Source organism: Canis aureus, chromosome 35, assembly GCF_053574225.1.
Source record: "Canis aureus isolate CA01 chromosome 35, VMU_Caureus_v.1.0, whole genome shotgun sequence".
Classification (NCBI taxonomy): domain Eukaryota; kingdom Metazoa; phylum Chordata; class Mammalia; order Carnivora; family Canidae; genus Canis; species Canis aureus.
This window is the reverse complement of record NC_135645.1, coordinates 8,226,497-8,249,904: the sequence shown is the minus strand read 5'-3', so window position 1 is coordinate 8,249,904 and position 23,408 is coordinate 8,226,497. Positions and strand designations below refer to the sequence as shown.

The window sequence follows — 23,408 nt, the reverse complement described above, 5'->3', positions numbered from 1 at the left end:
GTTTCCTTGGGCCTCTTCTGCAATCTCTCTTCCCTACCCCTCCCTGCCATACCATCCTTTTACCCCAGCCCTCTGGCATCTGCTGATCTGTTTTCTGTCATTATGGGTTATTTTTTAGAGTTTTATATAAATGAAATTATTTTTAAAAATATTTTATTTATTTATTCATGAAAGACACGGAGGGGGGGGCAGAGACACAGGCAGAAGGAGAAGCAGACTCCCCACAGGGAGCCCTATGTGGGACTTGATCCTGGGACCCTGGGATCATGCTCTGAGCCAGAAAGCTATATGGGCATACCTTGTTCTATTGTTGCTTTGCTTTATTACGTTTTGCAGACACTGCATTTTTTTTTTTTTTTTTTTTACAAATTGAAGATTTGTGGCAACTCTATGTCAAACGAGTCTATCGGTGGCATTTTTCTAACAGCATTTGTTTACTTCATGTCTCTGTGTCACATTTTACTGATTCTTTCAATATTTCAAATTTTATTATTATTATTATATTTGTTATGGTGATGTGTGATCAGTGATTACAATTCATTGAAGGTCCAGATGATTGTTAGCATTTTTTAGCAATAAAGTATCTTTAAATAAGATACACGTTTTTTTTTTTAGATGTTATGCTATTACTGAACATTTAATAGAACCCAGTATAGTATAAGCATAACTTATATATGAACTTGGAAACCAAAAAATTCACTTGACTTGTTTTATTGCAATAGTTACTTGATTGTGGTGGTCTGGAACCAAACCTGCAGTACCTCTTAAGCATGCCTGTATTATGGTTTCCATGATTGTATACGTACACTCTTTTTCTGGCATGCATAACTGATTTTGATACTGTTCTGTAGTTAACTTGAAGGCAATAAAAGTTTTCCTATCTTTCTTCCTAAATTATGAGACTTAATTATGGTAGAAATAAAAGAATATCATTGTTAGAAGCAAAGCCTAAGGGATACAATTAGAGAATTAGCTTTTTCCAGTTCCTGTCAAAATTTGTATCTTGCTTACTAATTAAACAAAAAGGGAAACTTAAAAAAAAAAAACTAGGAATGGATAGAGAAGAGGTGGTAGGAGTAGTATTAATACATCCTTCAAACTTACAATCTAATTGGAAAATTTTGTTAAGTATTGTAAGCGGGAGCAGTTAGCTAGGAAAATAACTCGTACAATATAAAAGAGTAAAAAAAGGTCCTTTTAGAAGTGTTGCTTTCAGGAAATTTTGCAGTAGGCTGATGACCTATCTGAACACTAGCTTTCAAAATAGGAATGAGACCCTATTTTGTCCTATAGCAGGCACTGGTCTGGTGAATTTTGTGGTATTTCTGGCTGACAGGTGTAGTGGTGTTGAACACTTTATTTTGGAAGTTATTGGGCGCCTCCCTGACATGGAGATGGTGATCAATGTACGAGATTATCCTCAGATTCCTAAATGGATGGAGCCTGCCATTCCAGTCTTCTCCTTCAGTAAGGTAAGTATAGGGAGAACTGTATGGGGAGATAGAGGGTGGTCCTCTAGAGTATGAGTAGGAGATAATTGTTCTGTGACAGAGTTTGATGGGTAATGGTAAGGATGAGACCTGGGTTCCAGGAATTGTTCTGTGTCCCTCTTAGTTTCACAGTGGCTGAGCAATGACTGAGGAAACGGAAAATGTAAGATAGCTTAAGTGTCTATAGGGCTTGGGATGAAGGGTAGAGAATGATGGAGGCCTGAAGAACCTATAGGACATTGAAGGCAAGGTTCAGAGATCCTGTGGAGTGTGGGAGAGTAGCTCATGGGCTTTTAGTTAGGGAACACCTTTGTTCAAAAAATATTTGTTGAGTTCTCTCTCTCTCACACACACACACACACACACACACACACACACAGTCCTATCGGTCCTGTCAGTCTATCCCAGGGGCTTCACATGGCTAATTATAAAACTGAAGGTGGTAGATAACTCTGTACAGTTTGTGCCTGAGCAGTGCACTGAGGAGATAGGTCTGGGATATCCAAGAAGGATATGTGAGACGGTCTAGTTGTGGAGGAATAGTAGTACTAGCTCATACTTCTGGACTTGGAAAACTTGGGACAGTTAATATCTTCTCAGTGTTCAGGTATTGGCAGGGATGGGCCTTGGTTCCCCAGAGACTAGACGGGATTTGGGGGCGGGGGGAGCTCAAAGAGAATGGATGGAAGATTCTATGGGGGAAGTGTGGGTTTAGGAAAACCCTATGGACTTTGAGAAAAGGAACACCATCTGATTTGGTTTCTCCAAAGAGGAAACTTTTATCTTCACTTTTTCTTTATCACAGTTTACTTTCTCTCTAGACTTGGTTATTTCCTGTGTTGCAAGTGGGCTGAGACCACATTGGTGTTGCATTTCCCATGGTTTAAGCCTCATTTCTCAAAAGTGCTTGGTCTCGTTTATCATAAAACCCTCCCAGAAGAACAGATAGAGGCTCCCATGTAAGTCAGTAAGGACTTTATGTTTGTTATTTATTTGTTGTTTTGGTGGATGGCAAAGTATGACCATCACTATTCAGTATTCTAACTTTCCTTTCATCTTTACTTCACTCCTTTTTTTTTTTTTTTTTTTGACCAGTGACTCCCAGGCCCTAGAGAGGGATTTTAGTCTTTCAACTTTATAGGAATTGTTCAGCTTCTGTTGAGCAGCTGTTATGTCTGAGCTGCTTGATGAATCACATACCGTTTTTTAAAAGTATTTGAGAAAAGGCAAACAGCATATTGTATGTGTAATTCCAGTGAAGAAACCAAAGAGTTAGAGGTTTATCAGTGGCCAGAATTTTTTTTTTTTAAGATTTTATATATTTATTTATGAGCGACAGAGAAACAGAGAGGCAGAGACATAGGCAGAGGGAGAAGCAGGCTCCATGCAGGGAGCCGGATGTGGGACTTGATCCCGGGACTCCAGGATCAGGCCCTGGGCTGCAGGCTGCACTAAACCACGGAGCCACGTGGGCTGCCCCAGTGGCCAGAATTTTAACAGAAGAAACCATAAAAAGGGAACAAATGGTTTTAAACTTTTTTGTAAAGATGTGGGATAATATCCCTTTCTCCAGTTCTGCCCACCAGCACTTCTGGCCCCAGTCAACAAATAACCCAAAATCAATTGAGCAACCAGTGTGAGCTCCACAGTACTGCAATGTTACATTATCGTAATTAATACTTATTAAATACTTACTATGTGCCAAACACTGATCTAAGCTTTTCACATGTACTAACTCATTTAATGCTCAAAACAAGCCCATCAGGTAAGTAATATTATTGATGTTATTTTTCACATCATAAAGATAAGGAAACTGAGGCATAGAAAAATTAACTTCCCTGGAGTTAGAAGGAGGTAGAATCATCATTCAAACTCAGATGATCTGTTTCAGAGGCCACGCTTTTTGGGGATCCCTGGGTAGCTCAGTGGTTTAGCGCCTGCCTTCAGCCCAGGGCATGATCCTGGAGTCCCGGGATCGAGTCCCACGTCAGGCTCCCTGCATGGAGCCTGCTTCTCCCTCAGCCTGTGTCTCTGCCTCTCTTTCTCTGTGTGTGTGTGTGTGTCTCTCATGAATAAATAAATAAAATCTTTAAAAAAAAAAAAAAAAGGCCATGCTTTTAACCATTGCACTGTGATTCTTGCTCTCAAAAGACCCATCTAGGAAATAATCAGGAACTGGTAAGACAGCATACACTCCAAGTATAATAGCAGTTGAAAGATAAGAGAGCTCTGTGATCATTCGGAGTTAGTAAGTACCTTAAAGTAAGTACCCTAACAGTGTACTGTCCTCTAGAAAAAAAGGAACTTTGAGTTACTGGATTCACTGAGCCTGTGAGTTTTAACCCATGGTCTAACTTGCCTTTTAATGTCTGGAGTCTAGACTTTGTAGACTAAGGAAAATATGTCTGTGGGGATGTAACACAAAGAAGATGTAACACTTTTGTCCAGATCTTATGGTGTGACTGTAGTTTGTCTCTCCTTTCTGTCCTGAGACTGATTTAGAATAACCTTTCTGTTTCTGTTGAAGACATCAGAGTACCATGATATCATGTATCCTGCTTGGACATTTTGGGAAGGGGGACCTGCTGTTTGGCCAATTTATCCTACAGGACTTGGACGGTGGGATCTCTTCAGAGAAGATCTGGTAAGGTAGGTCCTTTAGAGAGGTTTTATTTGTCCTTCTTTGTGAGTCTTCTTCAAATAAACAGTAGGACACAAATAATTACTTACTTTAAAATGACTAACTTTTGGGATCCCTGGGTGGCGCAGCGGTTTGGCGCCTGCCTTTGACCCAGGGCGCGATCCTGGAGACCCGGGATCGAATCCCACGTCGGGCTCCCTGCATGGAGCCTGCTTCTCCCTCTGCCTGTGTCTCTGCCTCTCTCTCTCTCTCTCCCTCTCTCTCTCTGTGACTATCATAAATAAATAAATTTAAAAATAAAATAAAATAAAATGACTAACTTTTAAGTTAAAAACAAAAGAAAAACTACTTACAGCATAAGCAATTTTGAATGTGTATTTACATATTTACATATCCATGGGAAAAGAAGAACCTACCCTAAAGTATCAGCAATGCCTTTGTTGAAAGGATTATGAGAACCCTTTCTTTTCTTCTTTAAATTTTTCTGTAATTTTAAGATTCCTGTATTTTTATGAATTCCTTTCATAATTAGAAAAAAAACAACCATGTTGTGAGGGAGAATAGAGAATTACTTGGAGGAACATAAATGTACTTTAAAATTTAGAGCTAAGTCCTTGAGGTGTGGGGATGGGGAGGGCATAAACATCCTTACAGGTATCTCTAGTACGAGCTGATTCACAACGGAGACCTGCCTGGGCCTGGTGACTCTATCTGTTATCATTTCAGAATTTAGATTGTCCAGGACATCCAAGCTGAGGTATTTCTTACGTAGCTACATTTTACATTAATGATTCAATCAACATTGGTACCTAATTAGCATACTTCTAAAAAAATACAGCCTTTATAGGTCTTCTCTCAGGTATTGGGAAAGCAAAAATTTAATTCAGCTTTATTTCCACAAATATCTATCACCTGTACCATATGTGGCTGGAGATTCAAAGGGGGCAAAAAGAATATCCCTTTCCTGAAGAAACATGTAGGGGTGCAGTCCTCAATGGCAGTTAGAGCTACAGGGTTAAAAAATGAGGCTATTATCCAGTAGATGTATTTTGAAATTTATTTTTTAAAATATTTTACTAATTTAAGAGAGAAGAAGAGAGAGCGCAAGCATGAGCTGAGGGAAGGAGCAGAGGGAGAAGCAGAAGCAGACTTCCCACTCAGCATGGAGCTCAGTGTGGGGTCTTGGTCCTAGGACCCTAAGATCATGACCTCAGCCAAAATCAGATGCTTAACCAACTGAGCCACTCAGGAGCCCCAAAAATTATTTTTTAAGATACTTTGTTTCATACTTCATAGAACTAGAACTGGAAATTGTCCTTTTCAACTCTGGAAATGAAGGCCCAGAGAAACTGAGTGACTTGGTTAAGGTCAGGAACCAATCTAGGCCTAAAGTCCAGGTGTCCAAGTGCACTACTCTCTCCACACTACCAGTTAACCTCACCCATGCTCTCCAGTCATTGATACCATCATTTTCTTTTCTTTTTTTTTTTTTTGATACCATCATTTTCTTTTTTTTTTTTTTTTTTTTTTTTAATATTTTATTTATTTATTCATGATAGTCAGAGAGGGAGAGAGAGAGGCAGAGACACAGGCAGAGGGAGAAGCAGGCTCCATGCACCGGGAGCCCGACGTGGGATTCGATCCCGGGTCTCCAGGATCGCGCCCTGGGCCAAAGGCAGGCGCCAAACCGCTGCGCCACCCAGGGATCCCGATACCATCATTTTCTATGTAGCTTTTGGTTTTCAACATTTGAAAGGGAAAAATCAAAAGGTCTTTAAACTGCCTTTCTTCAAGTTATTCTTGGCCTTAATTATCTAATCCTTTTTTTCCTTGCAAATACCCTTTTCACACTCTTCCTTTTTATAGCACTTTTTTGACCCGCTATCCATCTACTTTGTTGTTGTTGTTGTATTTTTTTTTTTTTTAAGATTTTACTTATTTATGAGAGACAGAGAGAGGCAGAGACACAGGCAGAGGGAGAAGCAGGCTCCATGCAGGGAGCCCGACGCGGGACTCAATCCTGGGACCCCAGGATCACGCCCTGGGCCAAAGGCAGCGCTAAACCGCTGAGCCACCCAGGGATCCCTGTTGTTGTTTTAGAAGGAGCATGAGCTAGGTCAGCGGGAGGGGCAGAAGGTCAGGGAGAGAATCTTAAGCAAGTTTTGTGCTGAGCGCTGAGCCCAAAGAGGATCTTAACCTCATGATCCTGAAATCATGTCCTGAGCCAAAGTCAAGAGTTAGACACTCAACTGACTGAGCCACCTAGGTGCCCCCTACTCTGTCTCTTAAATCTTTAAAAACAAGCTTTTTTTTCTGATTATGAAGCCTCTACATGCTCATAAAAATATATGTTTAACATTGGCAACTTTCCCACCAACTTACTAATGTGTCTTAGAAATCTTTGCATATGGAAGATTATTTTTATCAGTTACGTGATATTACTTTGTGTGGATAATAATTTACCTCATTATTTTCTGTGACAGACTTTTAGGCTGCATATGTAATATATGAACCATTTCTTGTTTTCTGGACTATTTGAAAGTATGTTACACACCTTATGACCCTGTACATCTTAAAATATTAGTGTGTATTTCCTAAAAGCAAGGATATTCTCTTTTATAACCATGCTACAATGATCAAATTCAGGAAACAATATTGGTACAACATTTAATTATATTGATAATATCATATATGGCACATTCTACCTCCAGTACAGGATACAGTCATATGTGGCATTTAGTGGTCATGTCTGTTTAGTCTCCTGTGATCTGGAACAGCTCTTCAGTCTCTTTCCCTTTTATAACATTGACATTTTGAAGAATGTAGGCTGCTCATTTTATAGAATGTTCTTCAGTTTGGTTTTGTCTGTTTCTTCATGATTAAATTCAGCTTATGGGGATCCCTGGGTGGCGCAGCGGTTTGGCGCCTGCCTTTGGCCCAGGGCGCGATCCTGGAGACCCAGGATCGAATCCCACATCAGGCTCCCGGTGCATGGAGCCTGCTTCTCCCTCTGCCTGTGTCTCTGCCCCTCTCTCTCTCTCTCTCTCTGTCTCTCTCTCTCTGTGACTATCATAAATAAATAAAAATTAAAAAAAAATAAATAAATTCAGCTTATGTACCCTTGGTCTGAATACTTAAATGATTTGTGTCCATCCATGCCTCTTTAGAGATGTTAATTTTGATCACCTGGTCATAGTGTTACCATTCCTCCACTGTGTAGTTACTGTTCTCTGCACCACCACCCCCATTCTGCCTTCTAAACTACTAAGCAATTTTTAGGGAGATAGATTATGTTTTAAAATCTAAGTTTATAAGAACATATTTTTCTTTTGATATCATCCCATCTTATTCTTCAGTTGAATTTATTTAATGGAGTGCCTGGGCAGCTCAGTAGGTTAAGTATATACCTTCAGCTCAGATCATGATCTCAGGGTCCTGGAATCCAGCTCCTTGCTCAGTGGGGAGTCTGTTTCTCCCTCTCCCTCTGCCCCCTCCTCTGCTTCTGGTCTCTTTCTGTTTCTCAAATAAATAAAATCTTAAAAAGAAAAAGTATGATAACAGAATTACAATTTTATTGTTTAGAGCCCTCCATTCAGAAGCTCTAGCCATGTAATTTCATATAATTTGAAACTTTAATAATCTGCTTGTTTATCTGCATTGAAACCTGCCTTCTATTTTTCTAATCTTTTGGGAGTTTGTCCCCACTGACTTATTTTTTACTCTGTAGAAGAATTCAGTGTTTCTGTTGATTTAAAGATTTTGGTCTTTACTGTCACAGGGTAGTGATAAAAGAGGTCTGAGTCAGCACTAGCATGTTACTTTTAGCACTTGCATAGGGAAAAAAGTCCTAACATAGGTCTTTTGAGGGGCAAGTAAGTAGATAGAAAGAATGAGAGAGAGGAAAAACAGAGATGGTACAAGTCTGTGAATATTAAATAGAGCTTTCCCAGGGACCAAGGACATTGATACTCAAAATTGTAAATTTATACTTTTTTTATTAGGTAGTTTGGCAATATATATCAAAATATAAAATGTGTATATCTTTGACTCAGCCATTTCATTTCACTTCTAGAATTTATCCCGAAGAGTTAATTAGACAAGTATGTAAAGATGTGTACGTGAAGATGTTCATGACTGTGTTGTTTCTTTTTTTTTTTTTAATTTTTTTTAAAAATTTTATTTATGATAGTCACAGAGAGAGAAAGAGAGAGAGACAGAGACATAGGCAGAGGGAGAAGCAGGCTCCATGCACCGGGAGCCCAATGTGGGATTCGATCCCGGGTCTCCAGGATCGCGCCCTGGGCCAAAGGCAGGCGCCAAACCGCTGCACCACCCAGGGATCCCTGTGTTGTTTATTAAAGCAGGAAATTGGAAACTTTTAAAAGCCAATGAATAAGTAACGAAGTAAATTATGACATGGCTACAAAATGCAATATTGTACATGAATGTGAAGTTCAGGTAGTATAAGGCTTAAAAACAGGTATTCTGGGCAAACTGCTTAGCCTTTCTGTAAACTCAACAGTAAAGTAGGGTTAATAAAACCCACTTAAAGAGGTTGTATCATATATATGTGATCCCTGTTATATAGAGCAAGGTTTGACATTTTGGACTGGGACATTCTTTGTTGTACGGAGCTTGTCCTTGGTCTTAATGTCACTAAATGCCAGTAGCCATCCACCAGTAGTGACAATGAAAAATGTCTATAGTCATGGCCAAATGTCTTCTAGGAAAAAGGGGCAAAATCAACACCAGTTGAGAACCACAGACATGGAGAGATGATTGGAAGGAAATTCTTCATGGAAACGTTAAATTGCTCAAAGTGGTTGTCTACAGATTGGGAAAGTTCCAGATGATTTTTTTTCTACTTTTACTTTATGCTTCTCCCTTAGAATTTTTTATAATGAGGATATATCATTCTTTATATTAAAAAAAATTACAACCCCATAAAACAAAAATAAACTGGGGTTATGGTGTGTTTCTATTTTGGTCAAAGGGAGTGTAGGACACAATGACAAAGAGTTCTGGTCTTGGACTGGGGAGTCTGATAAAGATGATCCATGAAGAAAGAGTTCTAAGACAGGCCAGGAAAATGAACAGTGCTCTCAGCTGAGAGAAAATGAGTGATGGTCATCTCTACCTAAAAACTTTATTATATCCTAAGTCACTCCATTATGGTAAATAGCCTACCAATCTCTCATTAACTCCAGTTCAGCCCTTCCCCTCCTTTTTCAAAGGAAGACACTATGCAACTTCTGTGCAGGGTTCCTACAAAGGAAGTTAAAAATGATGCATCTGTCAGCTAGCAGTTTCAGCAAGGAAAGCTGGTCATGGAAATGTATACTGAGACCTCAGTTTCAGGGACTTTGGTGGAGCACTTAGTATAGTCTCAAGAATATCAGGGTGCTTTGCAATATCAGACAAATGTCTGGTGATACTGCCTGTGTATCCAAAACACGAAGTCAAGGAGTGATTTGTTTTCTTCCCCTTAAATCAATTTCTGATTTTTTCTGCAGTTCTCTTTGCCTGTTAAATTTATCGGTAGCAGCACTCTAAAAGTAGAGAAGAAATCTTCATTGTATTGCATTTAACAGCTCTAAACATGTCATTTACTTTCCGCTGCGGCCCGCGCCCCGGCTGGAGGGCTGCGGCCGCGCTACGGACACGTGCGGAGGGAACAGCCAAGGGCTTTGGAGAGATGCAGCCCCAGGATAACTTGAAAGTAGGGCATGTTTGGCACTCCTGAAGAGAGAAAATTAGTGGTTGGTGAACAGTCTGTATGGCATTCTCAGATGCCTTTACCTGAGGGAGAAATCTGCCTCCATTCAGACCTCAGATGTCTCTGACAGCCCTATGTGACACTGGGATAGAGACCCACAGAGAGAGAGAGGCAGGGACACAGGCAGAGGGAGAGTCAGGCTCCATGCAGGGAGCCCGACGTGGGACTTGATCCCGGGTCTCCAGGATCACGCCCTGGGCTGCAGGCGGCGCTAAACCGCTGCACCACCAGAGCTGCCCAAATAAACACAATTAAAAAAAAATAAAATAAACATGTCATTTAGAGCTTGGGAAATTTTAAAAAAGATTTTGTTTATTTATTTAGAGAGTGCACATGTGCATGCTTGTGCCTGAGCAGGGGGAGAGGGAGAGAATCTCAAGCAGACTCCCCGCTGAGCAAGGAGCCTGATGTGGGGCTCAGTCTCAGGATCCTGAGATCATGACCCTGAGCTGAAATCAGGAGTCAGATGCTCAACTGACTGAGCTACACAAGTGCCCTGGGAACTTTTCTTTCAGTATTGTTAACTTATTAATGGAGCTATGGATTGTAGATAATTGGCTAGCATCTCCGGAGTGAAGTAAAAACAAAAGGGAATATAATGTCTTTGAGGGCTTTTTCTTTGAGAGCCTGGGGCAGACTTATTTAAAAATTTAAAGCTCCGAACTAATCTTCAGAAATGGTTAAAACACGGGACGCCTGGGTGGCTCAGTGGTTGAGCATCTGCCTTTTTGGCTCAGGGTGTGATCCTGGAGACTCAGGATCGAGTCCCACGTCGGGCTCCCTGCATGGAGCCTGCTTCTCCCTCTGCTTGTGTCTCTGCCTCTCTGTGTGTGTGTCTCATGAATAAACAAAGTCTTAAAAAAAAAAAAAAAAAAGAAATGGTTAAAACACATCCTCATATAGTTAAGAGAAAAATATAGAAACTAATTGAAATCTGTTTTTAGGTCAGCAGCACAGTGGCCATGGAAAAAGAAAAATTCTACAGCATATTTCCGAGGATCAAGGTGACTGTATTTTCTGATATTTTACAAGATATTTGTAAGATATAAGTAATTTTGAGTGTGTGACAAACTGTAGTTCAAGGAGAAAGCTAGAAGAACTAAAGCAAATGTGGAATCATAGAATTTTAAACTAGAGAAGAACTCAGATTATTTGCCCAAATCACTTTTTTCTTTTTGATTTTTTTAAGAGAGCGAGAGCGGGATCCCTGGGTGGCGCAGCGGTTTGGCGCCTGCCTTTGGCCCAGGGCCCGATCCTGGAGACCCGGGATCGAGTCCCACATCGGGCTCCCGGTGCATGGAGCCTGCTTCTCCCTCTGCCTGTGTCTCTGCGCCTCTCTCTCTCTGTGACTATCATAAATAAATAAAAACTAAAAAAATAAAATAAAATAAAAATATAAAAAAAAAAAGAGCGAGAGCATGTGCATGTGAGCAGGGGAGGGGGTGCAGACGGAGAGAGAGAGAGAATCTTAAGAAGGCTCCACACCCAGCACAGAGCCTGATTCAGGGCTTGATCTTAAAACCCTGAGATCATGACCTGAGCTGAAATCAAGAGTGGAACACTTAACTGTTTGAGCCACCCAGGCACCCTTCACCCAAATTACTCTTAATTGAGCCGGAACTGAAAGAAGTAAAGTTCATTCATCTAGTCCTTCAACAGGTATTTACAGAGTGCCATGAGTGTATTAGGCATTGAGTATATGTTGAAGAGAACAGCTGAGTTGTCCTCTTGCCTCAAAGATGCAGTTCTCTGCAGGGAGCTTCTGACCTGGCCCTATGCTAGTCACTCTGCTAGTTAACGGCAGAGCAGGAACCATCACCAGATATCCTGATTGCCCTTCCTTCCTTCCTTTCTTCCTTTCTTCCTTTCTTCCTTTCTCTCTCTCTTTCTTAAAGATTTTATTCATTTATTTGAGAGAGAGAGAGTGAGAACAAGTGGAGGGAGGTGGGGAGGGCAGAGGGAGAAGGAGAAGCAGATTCTCCACTGACCAGGGAGCCTGATGCAGGGCTCAATTCCAGGACCCCAAGATCATAACCTGAGCTGAAGGCAGACCCTTACCTGGCACCTCTGACTGCCTTTTTCATGAGGTCATTTGGCTGCCAAATAGTGGTGGAGAGCAGAGACTGAGACTGCTGGAAACGGAAAGGGGAGAAAGGGAGGAAGAGGGAGAGGGAAATGTTGGACAAGAACCCTCTCCATGTTGCTTAGACCCACATCCCATGTGCCAAGAACAGTACTTAGCATGCAGATACATGACTAATATCTGCTGTACAGATGAACAAAAGAGGGAGAAGGGTTTTATCATTTTCCTAGTCAGTCCTTGCACACCCTCTACTTGGGCAGTGAACTTGAGAATGCAGATGGGCCCAGCAGCCACTGCTTACTGATCCTTATCAATGTCTCTGATTCTCAGATCTTGGGATCACAGCTTCTTAACCTGGGACCCGTGTGTGGACTTGAAGAGTTCTAGGATTTCCTATAAAATATGTGGGGATATGGACACTTTTCTAGAGAGTGGTCCACAGAGGGTCCAGGGCCCCTCAAATGTCAAGACCATCTGCTACTTGGACCATAACTAGGACTTTTTCTACATATAATCTTCAGGTTTTTAAGCCTTTTAGTTTTTTTTTAATTTAAATATCATACTAGACTGTATAGAACACAGACAACAAAGGTTGTGTAGCTATTTTGGTGAGGCCTGGTGCTTACCTAGTCACACAGCTATGAGTACTAGTGATTATAGAGGCTACATGAACCCTGCTAACAGGGAACTCATTCCCTGGAATATGCCTGTAGTGCCCAGAACAACATAATCTTAAAGATTAGATGCAAGCAAAAAAGGGCCCAATACTCTCCGTCCCTGAAAGGTAAAGTAGGGAACAGCCAGGAACACCAATATGCTGCAGAGCCCAGTACACCCTTTCTCTGCTGTTAAAATAACCAATAAGTTATCTGTCTATGTGTACAGTCATTGCATTGATCCAATTACTGCTTACCTTTCAGAGATTGGGAACAGTATTATGGTGTAGGATACCTTGTTTTATATCACATGTTTCTTTTATAGGACAAGTCCAGAACGAGATCCTCTCATTCTTCTATCTCGGAAAAATCCAAAACTTGTTGACGCAGAATACACCAAAAACCAAGCCTGGAAATCTATGAAAGTAATCACCAATTGTCTGAATAGAGAATCATAGCAGGGAACATTCCTACTCAAAGAAATTGCCACCTGGGTAGAATTCCAGATTAGGTTCTCTCTCAGCAGTAGAGGAATGTAGAGAAAGTTCCACAAACTAGTATTAGCATATTTGTAAATTATTATTTTTCAAATTCACGTTGCTCTTCTGGGCCATATTATGAGTAGTAGTTTTTAACCACTTTGAAGGTTTAAGCCAGAGGAACCAACTTTTTATGGAAAGGGCCAGATGGTAAATATTTTAGGCCTTGTGGATTGTATGGTCTTGTTGTAGTTCTTTATCTCTGCTGTCACAGGGTGAAAGCAGCTGCAGAATATATATAAATGAATGAACCTGGATATATTCTAGTAAATCTTTTTCTACGGCACGGAAATTTGAATTTCATGTAATTTTCACATGTCATAAATATTCTTCCTTAGGTAGTTTCAAGGACTAGAAACATAAAATATTCTTAGCTTATAGGTTGTATAGGTTGTATAGGTTGTATACAGAAACAAGCAGTGGGCCACAGCATTTGGCTTCTGGGCTGTAATTTGCCAGCCCCTGGTTTAAACTATTAGTTCTCAACCCTGACTATACAATCTAATCCGAGAGCTTAAAAACATCAATCAAATGAATCAGAGTCTCTGGGGATGTCCAGGCATCTTCATTTGTTTAAAAACAGGGGTTTACATTTCAAAACTAATAAGGCACATGAAACTGAAATATTATAACTCAATGCCAGGACTAAGGTTTAGGTGAACAGGTAGAACCAGGTCAGAAGGAGGAATTGGGATTCAGAGAGGTGAATTGTAGGGTGAAGCCAGCAATGACTGGCTCCTTCAGGTTGGAGTTCATCTCTGTTCTCTTAACCTCTGTGACTTCCTGCTTTATTCAAAGAACTTTAAGCCTTAAAAGTCCTCATTTGAAATTTCCATATACTATATGGGGATAATAAGGAAAAAAATTTTAAACTTGTGGGAAAACTAAGCATATCTGAGATGTATTATTTGATACTTTTAATCAAACAGGAGCAAATGAAATTTTAAGAAATTTTGTTAAAAAATAAAAATATGAAAAAACGTATCCATTCAGCACAGCCTCTACTGTGGGAAGCTGGGAAAGCAAGTAAGACTTGTTTCCCTCACTAAGACGTTTATAGCTGGAATATAGATGGAGGCTGGGAAGGGGGGGGAGGCGGGGCCTCAAACTCAAATGCCCCTGAGGGCCACAGGAGTGATCAAGAGAGAATGCTAGAGGTCCAGTGATTGCTGCCAAGGGACTGGGAGTCCAGTTTACCAGATCTTCTTTTTTCTTTTTATGAGAAAAGTTGGAAATCTGGATTTTTGTAAGAAATATCTTACCACCTATGAGTGTTGGCAATGGTTTGAATTTTTATTTCTAAGTACTTTGCATCCCCAACAAAATCGTGTGTGGGTTACACCTCTAAGCCCACCAGCCACCTTGTATGTATAACTTACACAGAGTGAAACATGCTGTAAGTTAGGACCTCTAACTACAGAGAAGGATCCATGTAGCTCTGAGAGCTTTAACCTCTAAAATCAGACAGGCCCTGAGTTAAAACCCTTGCTCCTCTACTTAGGCACACATGACCTTGAGCAAGGGCCCTCCAGCTTTTTAAGGCCATGACTCCTTCATCTATAAAATGAGATAATAATGTCTCTGGATGTGTTTATTCAGGGCGCTGAGATGAGGTCATGTTGATGGAATGCTTAACAATGCTTGCTGCAGTGAGTGGTCTTCAATCAATACGACCACTCTCAATACTAATAACATTCTTTTTGCTTGAAGGATACCTTGGGGAAGCCAGCTGCTAAGGATGTTCATCTTGTGGATCACTGCAAATACAAGTAAGACTTCCAGGACTCCTGACTCTTGGTTTCCCTGTTGCATTTGGAGTAGCTTCACTTTGGGGGAGAACTTCAATACTAGGACCCAGGTGGGGTTTATCAAAGTCCTGTTCCTTCATTTGGTTGTTGTTTACTGAGACTATGCTATGTGCACGAGGCTCTCACCTGAGTTCTGTGGGAACTGTATGTAGGACAATGATAATAATGGTCCCAGCCTCCATAGACCTTGCTGCTAGTAAGCAGAGTGGTGGGACTCCCTCTCTCCAACACCCCATCCAGCCAAGAGGTGAAGTTAGATGAAGTATGTATCAAGTTAGTAAGGGTTTACATTTCAAAACGAATAAGGTATATGTAACTGAAATATTATAATTCAATGTCAGGACTAAGGATTAGGTGAGCAGGTAAAACCAGGTTAGCAGGAGGAAGTGGGGGAATTCAGGTGAATGCTGATTACACTGCACAGTGGGAAGTATAGGGTAGAAACAACTCTAGCTGGAGATGGGGGTACATGAGAAATGCTGAAAAGAAAATGTTCTAAGATAGCTTTTTTCCAGAGAGTATTTCTTTGAAGGTTGATGATGTGTATACCTGGTTCTCTTCTTCCAACTTGGGAAAAAGAGGGAACAGGGAACAGCGGAGGCTTTCAGTGGGGTACCTTATGGGAAAAACAAGGTTTTGGGGAGCCATGACTCATTAAAGAGATTAAGCCCAGGAAATCTTGTACAAAAGCCCTAAGATACTGTCTCCATCTGAGTCTTAACATGTCTGTCTAGCACCCAGCTCATGGCTATCTGGGTCTGTCTAGAGAGAGAATCCTCCTTGCTCCCCTCACCCTGACATTACCTAAAACAGGCAATAGGCCCTGGAAACCCGCAGGGACATGTGGATGTGTCTTAGAAAGCTGAAAATAGAAAGGGAGGGAGAGGAATCATAAAAAGAGAGAAGAGGAGGAGGGAATAAAAAGAAAAAAGATCATATTTGTGGCAGACGTATAGTATCAAGTGTATTTTGCTCTTTCTTTCCCAGGTATCTATTTAATTTTCGAGGTGTAGCTGCAAGCTTCCGGTTCAAACACCTCTTCCTGTGTGGTTCACTTGTTTTCCATGTTGGTGATGAGTGGTTGGAATTCTTCTATCCACAACTGAAGCCATGGGTCCACTACATCCCAGTCAAAACAGATCTCTCCAATGTCCAGTGAGTGGCTCTCCTCCAAGCAGAGTGCCTAATGATGCCCACAATCTGCCTCTCAGGCCCCGGCCATGTAGGACATTTACAACTGGTGACTTTTTCTCTTGAAAGATTTTTTTTCTTACTTGGTTCGCATATAGTGCCGCTATTCAACTAGGCTATACGTGAGATTTAATTTGAAAAAGTGCTCTAATGCTACTTTGAAATGTAACATTCAGACAGTACGCAGTGGAAAAGCTCTTATCTCTCAAAGACTAAAGATAGGGATGTTAGGTGCTGTTATATTGTCAAAGAGACTTTCAGATACAATGTGAGAACTGACACCACTGAAGCGGAGACTAATTTTCTCACGTGATGGGAGGAGCTAAGAAGAGATAGGGCAAGGGGCCAGGAATAGGGCAAGGGGCCAGGAATGCGAGCCCCATGCCCTCTTCTAGGGGCAAGAGCAAGAGACAGAAGGGAAACTTCATCACTATTGATTTTTTATGTGTTTCATTGAACATTTCTCTATTCTCTCAAGTATGTTCCAAATCTATAAACAGATTGCCTTTAGACTATGTATGAGCTTTTGTTATTGATATTGTTGTTGTTTTGGCCCTGTGAGGACTCTAATATCTTTGCTTTAAAAAAGAAATAATCTGGGGCACCTGCATGGCTCAGTGGTTGAGCGTCTGCCTTCAACTCAGGTCATGATCCCTGGGTCCTGGAATCAAGTCCTGCATCAGGCTCCCTGAAGGAAGCCTGCTTCTCTCTCTGCCTGTGTCTCTGCCTCCCTCTGTGTCTTTCATGAATAAATAAATAAAATCTTAAAAAATATAAAAAAGAAGGGGGATCCCTGGGTGGTGTAGTGGTTTAGCGCCTGCCTTTGGCCCAGGGCGCGATCCTGGAGACCCAGGATCGAATCCCATATCGGGCTCCTGGTGCATGGAGCCTGCTTCTCCCTCTGCCTATGTCTCTGCGCCTCTCTCTGTGTGACTATCATAAATAAATAAAAATTAAAAAAAAAATAAAATAAAAAAGAAGGAATCCATTATCTACCTATCTAGAGATTAACCATAGATCTTGGTCTATAGTCTTTCTTTTTTTTTTTTTTTCCAAATTTAGGGAACTGTTTCTATTTTTATTTTTAATTATTTAAATTTTGTTAGTTACCATACAGTGCAATATTGGTTTCTGGAGTAGAATTCAGTGATTCAGCAGTTACATATAACACCCAGTGCTTATCACAAGGCCCTCTCCAATAACTATCACCCATCTAGCCCATCTCCTACCCACTTCCCTCCATCAGCTCTCAGTTTGTTCTCTGTCATTAAGAGTCACATATGGCTTGTTTCCCGCACTCCTTTTTTACTTTTCCCCCTTCTGATATGTTCATCTGTTTTCTTTCTTAAATTCCACAAATGAGTGAGATCGTATGGTTTTTGTCTTTCTCTGACTTATTTCACTTTAGCATAATACACTCTAGTTCCATCCACATAGTTACAGATGGCAAGATTTAATTCTTTTTGATGGCTGAATAATATTTCATTGTATATACACAACACATCTTCTTTATCCATTTGTCATTTGATGGACATTTGGGCCCTCTCCATAGTTTGGCTATCGTTGATAATGCTGCTATTAAGATTAGGTTGCATGTACCCCTTCAAATCTGTATTTTTGTATCCTTTGGGTAAATATCTAGTAGTGCAATTGGTGGATTATAGAGTAGTTCTATTTTTAGCTTTTTTTTTTTTAAGATTTTATTTATTTCTTCATGAGAGACAGAGAGAGAGGCAGAGACATAGGCAGAGGGAGAAGCAGGCTTCCCACAGGGAGCCCAATGTGGCACTCGATCCCAGACCCCAGGATCATGCCCCAAGCCAAAGGCAGACACTCAACTGCTGAGCCACTCAGGTGTCCCCTATTTTTAGCTTTTTGAGGAACCCTCATAGTGTTTTCTAGAGTGGCTATACCAGTTTACATTCCTACCAATAGTGCAAGAAGTTTCCCCTGTCTCCGCATCCTCACCAACACCTGTTTTTTGTTGTGTTGTTATTTATCCATTCTTACAAGTGTGCGATGGTATCTCATCATGGTTTTGATAGGATTTCCTTGATGATGAATGATGTTAAACATCTTTGCATGTCTCTGTTAGCCATTTGGAATTCTTTGGAAAAGTGTCTGCTCATGTCTTCTGCCCATTTCTTAATTGGATTATTTGAGGGGGGGATGTTGAGTTTGGAGTTCTTTTGGATACTAACCCTTTATCAGATCATTTGCAAATATCTTTTCCCATTCTGTAAACTGCCTTTTAGTTTTGTTGATGGTTTCCTTTGCTGTGCAGAAGCTTTTTATCTTGATGACGACGTCCCAGTAGTTCATTTTTGCTTTTGTTTCCCTTGCATCCAGCAATGTGTCTAATAAGTTGCTACAGCCAAGGTCAAAGAGGTTGCTGCCTGTGTTCTCCTCTAGGATTTTCTGTCTCACATTTAGGTCTTTCCTCCATTTTGAATTTATTTTTGTGTATGGTGTAGGAAGTGGTCCAATTTCATTCTTCTGATGTGGCTGTCCAGTTTTCCCAATACCATTTGTTGAAGAGACTGTCTTTTTTTCATTGGATATTCTTTCCTGCTTTGTTGAGGATTAATTGACCATATAGTTGTGGGTTCATTTCTGGGTTCTCTATTCTGCTCCATTGATCTACTTGTCTGTTCTTGTGCCAGTATATATATGTGTATACACATATATATAGTCTTTTTTTCTTAGCTTGGTCTATATTTTAAAGTCTAATAATTATTTCAATTTTAGGGAGTTGTTGCATTTTGTAAAAGCAAATGATGATGTGGCTCAAGAAATTGCTGAAAGGTAAGTTCTGTTCATTTTTCCTTTTTTTATTTTACTTTAGCATCCCCAATTTGCGCTCTAGCTGAAGGTATATGAATATTGTTATCATGGTGATCCTCACTATACAGAGATAATCAGAATTAAAGCTGTTCTGGAGGAAAACACACATTCGCATATGTCCCAAGCCCATCCTTTATAGAAATAGACTGAAATTTTTGAGGTAATTAAACAAGTACAGAATTTCCGAGCATTCGCTCCTTATACGTTTGTTTTTAAGAAAAAAGATATTAAGTTTATAAGTTGTATTGCTAAGTGCATGTATGTGGATAGGCTGACTATAAGCTTGGCTCTGATAATCAAAAGAATTCATATAAAGCATAAGAATTCTGTACAGTGCTTAGCACAAAGTAAGCTATTACAATCACATGTAAGCTATTAGTATTATAAAATGCTGTGCTTTAAATGTTCTTGTTAATTTTGTCTCTAGGGGAAGCCAGTTTATTAGGAACCACTTGCAGATGGAAGACGTCACCTGTTACTGGGAGAGCCTGTTGACAGAATATTCTAAATTCCTGTCCTATAATGTAACAAGAAGGAAAGGCTATGATCAGATTATTCCGAAAATTTTGAAAACTGAACTCTAGTAATCATCATCAGACCACAGTTCTCTCTGGCAGCAGCTCTCAGATAGCCTGTGGTGAGAAGCTTACCATGAATGTGGCACGATACCTTGAATACTTTTATCAAGCCAAATACCTGGTTTTCCTTATCATGCTGCACCCAGAGCAACTCTCTAGAACGATCCAAAATGTGTATAATACAGACCTGAAGCAGCTCAAAGCTTTGGCTGAATAAGGACCAGAAATCATAAGATGTGGGTTTTGAACCCAGTTCTTTTTATTTTCTTAAGACCAATCACAGCTTGTGCCTCAGACCATCCATACATGTATGTCCATCACTGTGAAATTAACTGTGTCTATGGGATGGTACTTTGTCCCATTATTTGGAGCAGAAAATTGGTCATTTGGAACTAGTACAATTCATCACCACAATTCTTTTTTTTTTTTTTTTCATCACCACAATTCTGCAGTTATTCTAGGTTTTATCTCTGTCACTATATTTTAATGTAGGAAGCCCTATAGGGTTTGTGAAAAATTCTTGGGGATCATTTCCTGAAAGGTCTAAGGAAGCAGTAGTTGTGCCATGCAGTGATGTGGCCATTCCCTTTTGTAAAAGCATAAGCTTTTTGGTACTCAGGAGGTTTCTATAATGCCACATAGAAAGGGACCAGTTGCATGAATAATTATTGCAACTGGATTTCAAGTTCCCCTTTTGTGCCTTCACACACTTGTTTTTATGGTCTCTATTTAAAAACAAAACCAAAACCTCTTAATAAATTTAGGAAGTAGTCTTCACTCTTCAAAGGAACTGTGCATAAAACACCAACCAGTTCTTCCTTACTCCTTGCACACCCTTAATATTTTTCCTCTTTAAATTGGCAGTAGTCCATAGCTTCCAGAGTGTGTGGTGACCTCAAGGAGTCTTCACCTCTGAAATGTTACATTGGGAGCTTAGACATCCAGCTTGAGGATGGAGAAGATACTTCAGTGCAAATCCATGTTGGAGTACCTTCTTTCTACTTTCCATTTTTTGAAAAACACATTTGGATAGTAGCTTAATTGCTCAGGATGCTCCCCTAACACAGTCAAAAATAAAGAAAAAATATTAAATGAAAACCCATAGAGTCAGAGGACTCAGAATCAATTTCATTCCTTAGGCCCAACTTTCCCACACTGAAATCAACTCTTCTACTTTGCTTCTTAAAGAACCATTCAGTATTAGTTGGTTTCAAAATTAGTAAATGTGAGTAAGGTTCAGTCATATAAGATCAGGGATTTTATTCCATTAGTGAGAAATGTATTTGGTTTTTTAAACTTCCTTCCACAAAATTTTAAGGACAGTCGTAGAGGAGTTGGATATCCTTGGTAAGATCATTGCATAGAATAAGGCAGACATTGAAAGTTAGATGTTTCTATGTATTAAAAATTCATGGGGACCATGTCTTTAGGTGCTAGAAGTCTAGCGATAAGCAATCTGGATTTCTGAGTTGTACTGTAGTTTTGCCTTGTCAGTATGAGGCCCCAGTAATGTTATCTTTCTCTCCATGTTTTAATTTTCCTGTCACTAGACTAGAAACAGAATTTTCTGTCCTTTGGATTAGGAGCTGAAACTGCATTTCCCTGGGAATTTCCCATTTTGCTTCAAGTTCCAGCTCAGGTATCCCATCTCTGAACCTTTTCTTTCATTCCTCTATGCAGGTAGGAGCTATCATAAATAACTTTGCTCATTCCTGAGTTATATAACATCTCATTGCACCACAAGTATTTGACTATTTCTGGTACTGTTCTGTGGGCTTCTTGACGTGTGGGAATCATGTTTTACTCATCTTGATGTCTCTATTATCCAGTACAGTGCCTCGCACAGAGTAGATACAAAGAATTATTGGGAGAATGGGTGGGTAGATGGATGGGTGGATGGGTGGTTGGATGGATGGATGGATGGAGGCAGTTGACTTAACTAGATCCTATTTACAGATAGACTAGCCTAGCCATTGGCTCCTAAGGGGGACTGGACAAGACTCTAAGAGTTGGATCAATGCAGATTCTTACCTGCTTTTTGAATAGTCAATAAGGCTATCTTTGTATTTAAATTCAGGAAATGTTATTCGGATTTTATACTTATGTGTTTACCTCAGTGTAGGTGGTATGAGGATGGTGTGTAACTATGAAAAATGTATGTTTTTGAAAATAATTTTTATCCCTGTAACTTTTGAAGGTTGTTGTTTGTTGTTAACACTGGCTAGGTCCTGCGGTGCCTGAGTGACTCAGTCATCTGAGCATCTGATTCTTGGTTTCGGCTCAGGTCACCACCTCAGGGTCATGATCATCGAGCTCTGCACTCAGTGTTGAGTCTGCTTGAGATTCTCTGCCTGCCCCTCTCCCTCTACCCCCTCCCCCAAGTAAGTAAATAAATAAAATCTTTAAAAACAAAAAAACACTAGCTAGGTCCTACACTTACCTTTCCTCCTTAGAGCACTAAAGGTCATACTTTTCTTAGAAAAAAAAAAGAATAGTTTATTTGAATGAAGTAGGATACATGGGTAAGACAAGTAATGCCTTTCCTTTCTTTATCTGGAGAATATCCTCTGTGTGATGTCACCAGTATCCAACCTTATTCTACTGTGGTAGTCAGGTTCTCCTAATTGCCAAGAACAGAAACTTCTAACTAGTTTACTCAAAAGAACTTATTAGAAGCATATGAAGGCATCTCAAAGAACCTTGACAAATTTCCTAGCAGTTAGAGGGATAGAAATAAGGGCAACTCCAGGAACTTTAACAAGAATTTTGGACCGCTCTAGAGTGCTGCTGTGTACAGTTCCAGAGAATTCAGGCTCTCTCAGCCTGAGATTCCCAAGAGAAAAAAATTTAATGGGCTCCTTTGGTTCAGCTCCAAAGAGGATAGTTCCCTACACTGACTACAAACAAGAACACACAGAAGTACACAAAAATCCATCTTCCCATGTATCTAAATATGCCATCACTTAAGATAATCCTACTGCATCCAGAGGTAATGTGCTGTGGGTGAGGCAGAGGGCTACAACTACAAAATTTAATATTTTTCAAATACTTCTTGAGCATCTACTGTACACAGAGTGGGAGATAAGAAAATGTTTACAACAGGCCCCCTAGCCTCAAGGGGCTCTGTAGTTGAAAAAAACAAATAACAGTACGAGAGGCATCATAGGCAGAAGGCGATTAAGGTGACATGAGGCTTTAATCAGGAGGCCAGTTATTCATACCATGTGAATTTAGAGTGAGAAAAAGAAATTTCCATCTAGTGCAGATGGGAATCTTCATGGTGGTAAAATCTGAGTTGTGCTTTGAAGGACGAGTAAACAAAGTGGTCCTGAGAAGTTCTCAAAATTCATTTTTTTCTACCTATGAAAACAGTTTATGATCATATATAATACAACAAACTGTAATATATATGTAGCAAGGGCAGTATCTGATGAACCTAGCAGGGAAAGGGAAACTTCTGACTCCTGAGAGAAAATTCATGTTTGGGGAAGAAGTGTTTGAGTTCTGTGCGCGGAACTCAGCAACAAGGGCTGAGGGTAGAAGAATGGTGGTTCCAGATAGTGTGGTGACTATACCGAAATCCTTCCTTGATGCCTTTACTCTAGTAGCAAAAGCACATGCTGGGAAGGAGAGAGCTCTATTTAAACAGTAGTCCAAGCAACCTCAAAACACCTTTTGGGTTAGCATTGTTCTGAGTCCCCTCAAGAAGACCCCAGATCACACAGTAAGGAGAGTATTTCCCTAGTGATTAGAAAAAAGTAAGACCTGGGGATCTGAAAAAGTGGGAGTGTGACAGAAGGTA

The 23,408-nt window shown here is 40.2% G+C and overlaps 1 protein-coding gene across 1 annotated transcript in view; it reads left to right on the top strand.

Annotated features, from left to right (window-relative positions):
- The window catches only part of POGLUT1 (protein O-glucosyltransferase 1), a 29,535-nt gene extending 7,741 nt beyond the window's left edge, over positions 1-21,794 (top strand). The window contains exons 4-11 of the mRNA XM_077883798.1: positions 1,337-1,472; positions 4,018-4,139; positions 10,852-10,911; positions 12,972-13,071; positions 14,896-14,954; positions 15,981-16,148; positions 18,933-18,989; positions 19,456-21,794. Coding sequence (XP_077739924.1) covers positions 1,337-1,472; positions 4,018-4,139; positions 10,852-10,911; positions 12,972-13,071; positions 14,896-14,954; positions 15,981-16,148; positions 18,933-18,989; positions 19,456-19,612 — 859 coding nt within the window. The 3' untranslated portion in view covers positions 19,613-21,794. The remainder of the gene's footprint in view (positions 1-1,336; positions 1,473-4,017; positions 4,140-10,851; positions 10,912-12,971; positions 13,072-14,895; positions 14,955-15,980; positions 16,149-18,932; positions 18,990-19,455) is intronic.
- The last annotated feature ends 1,614 nt before the right edge of the window (positions 21,795-23,408 follow it).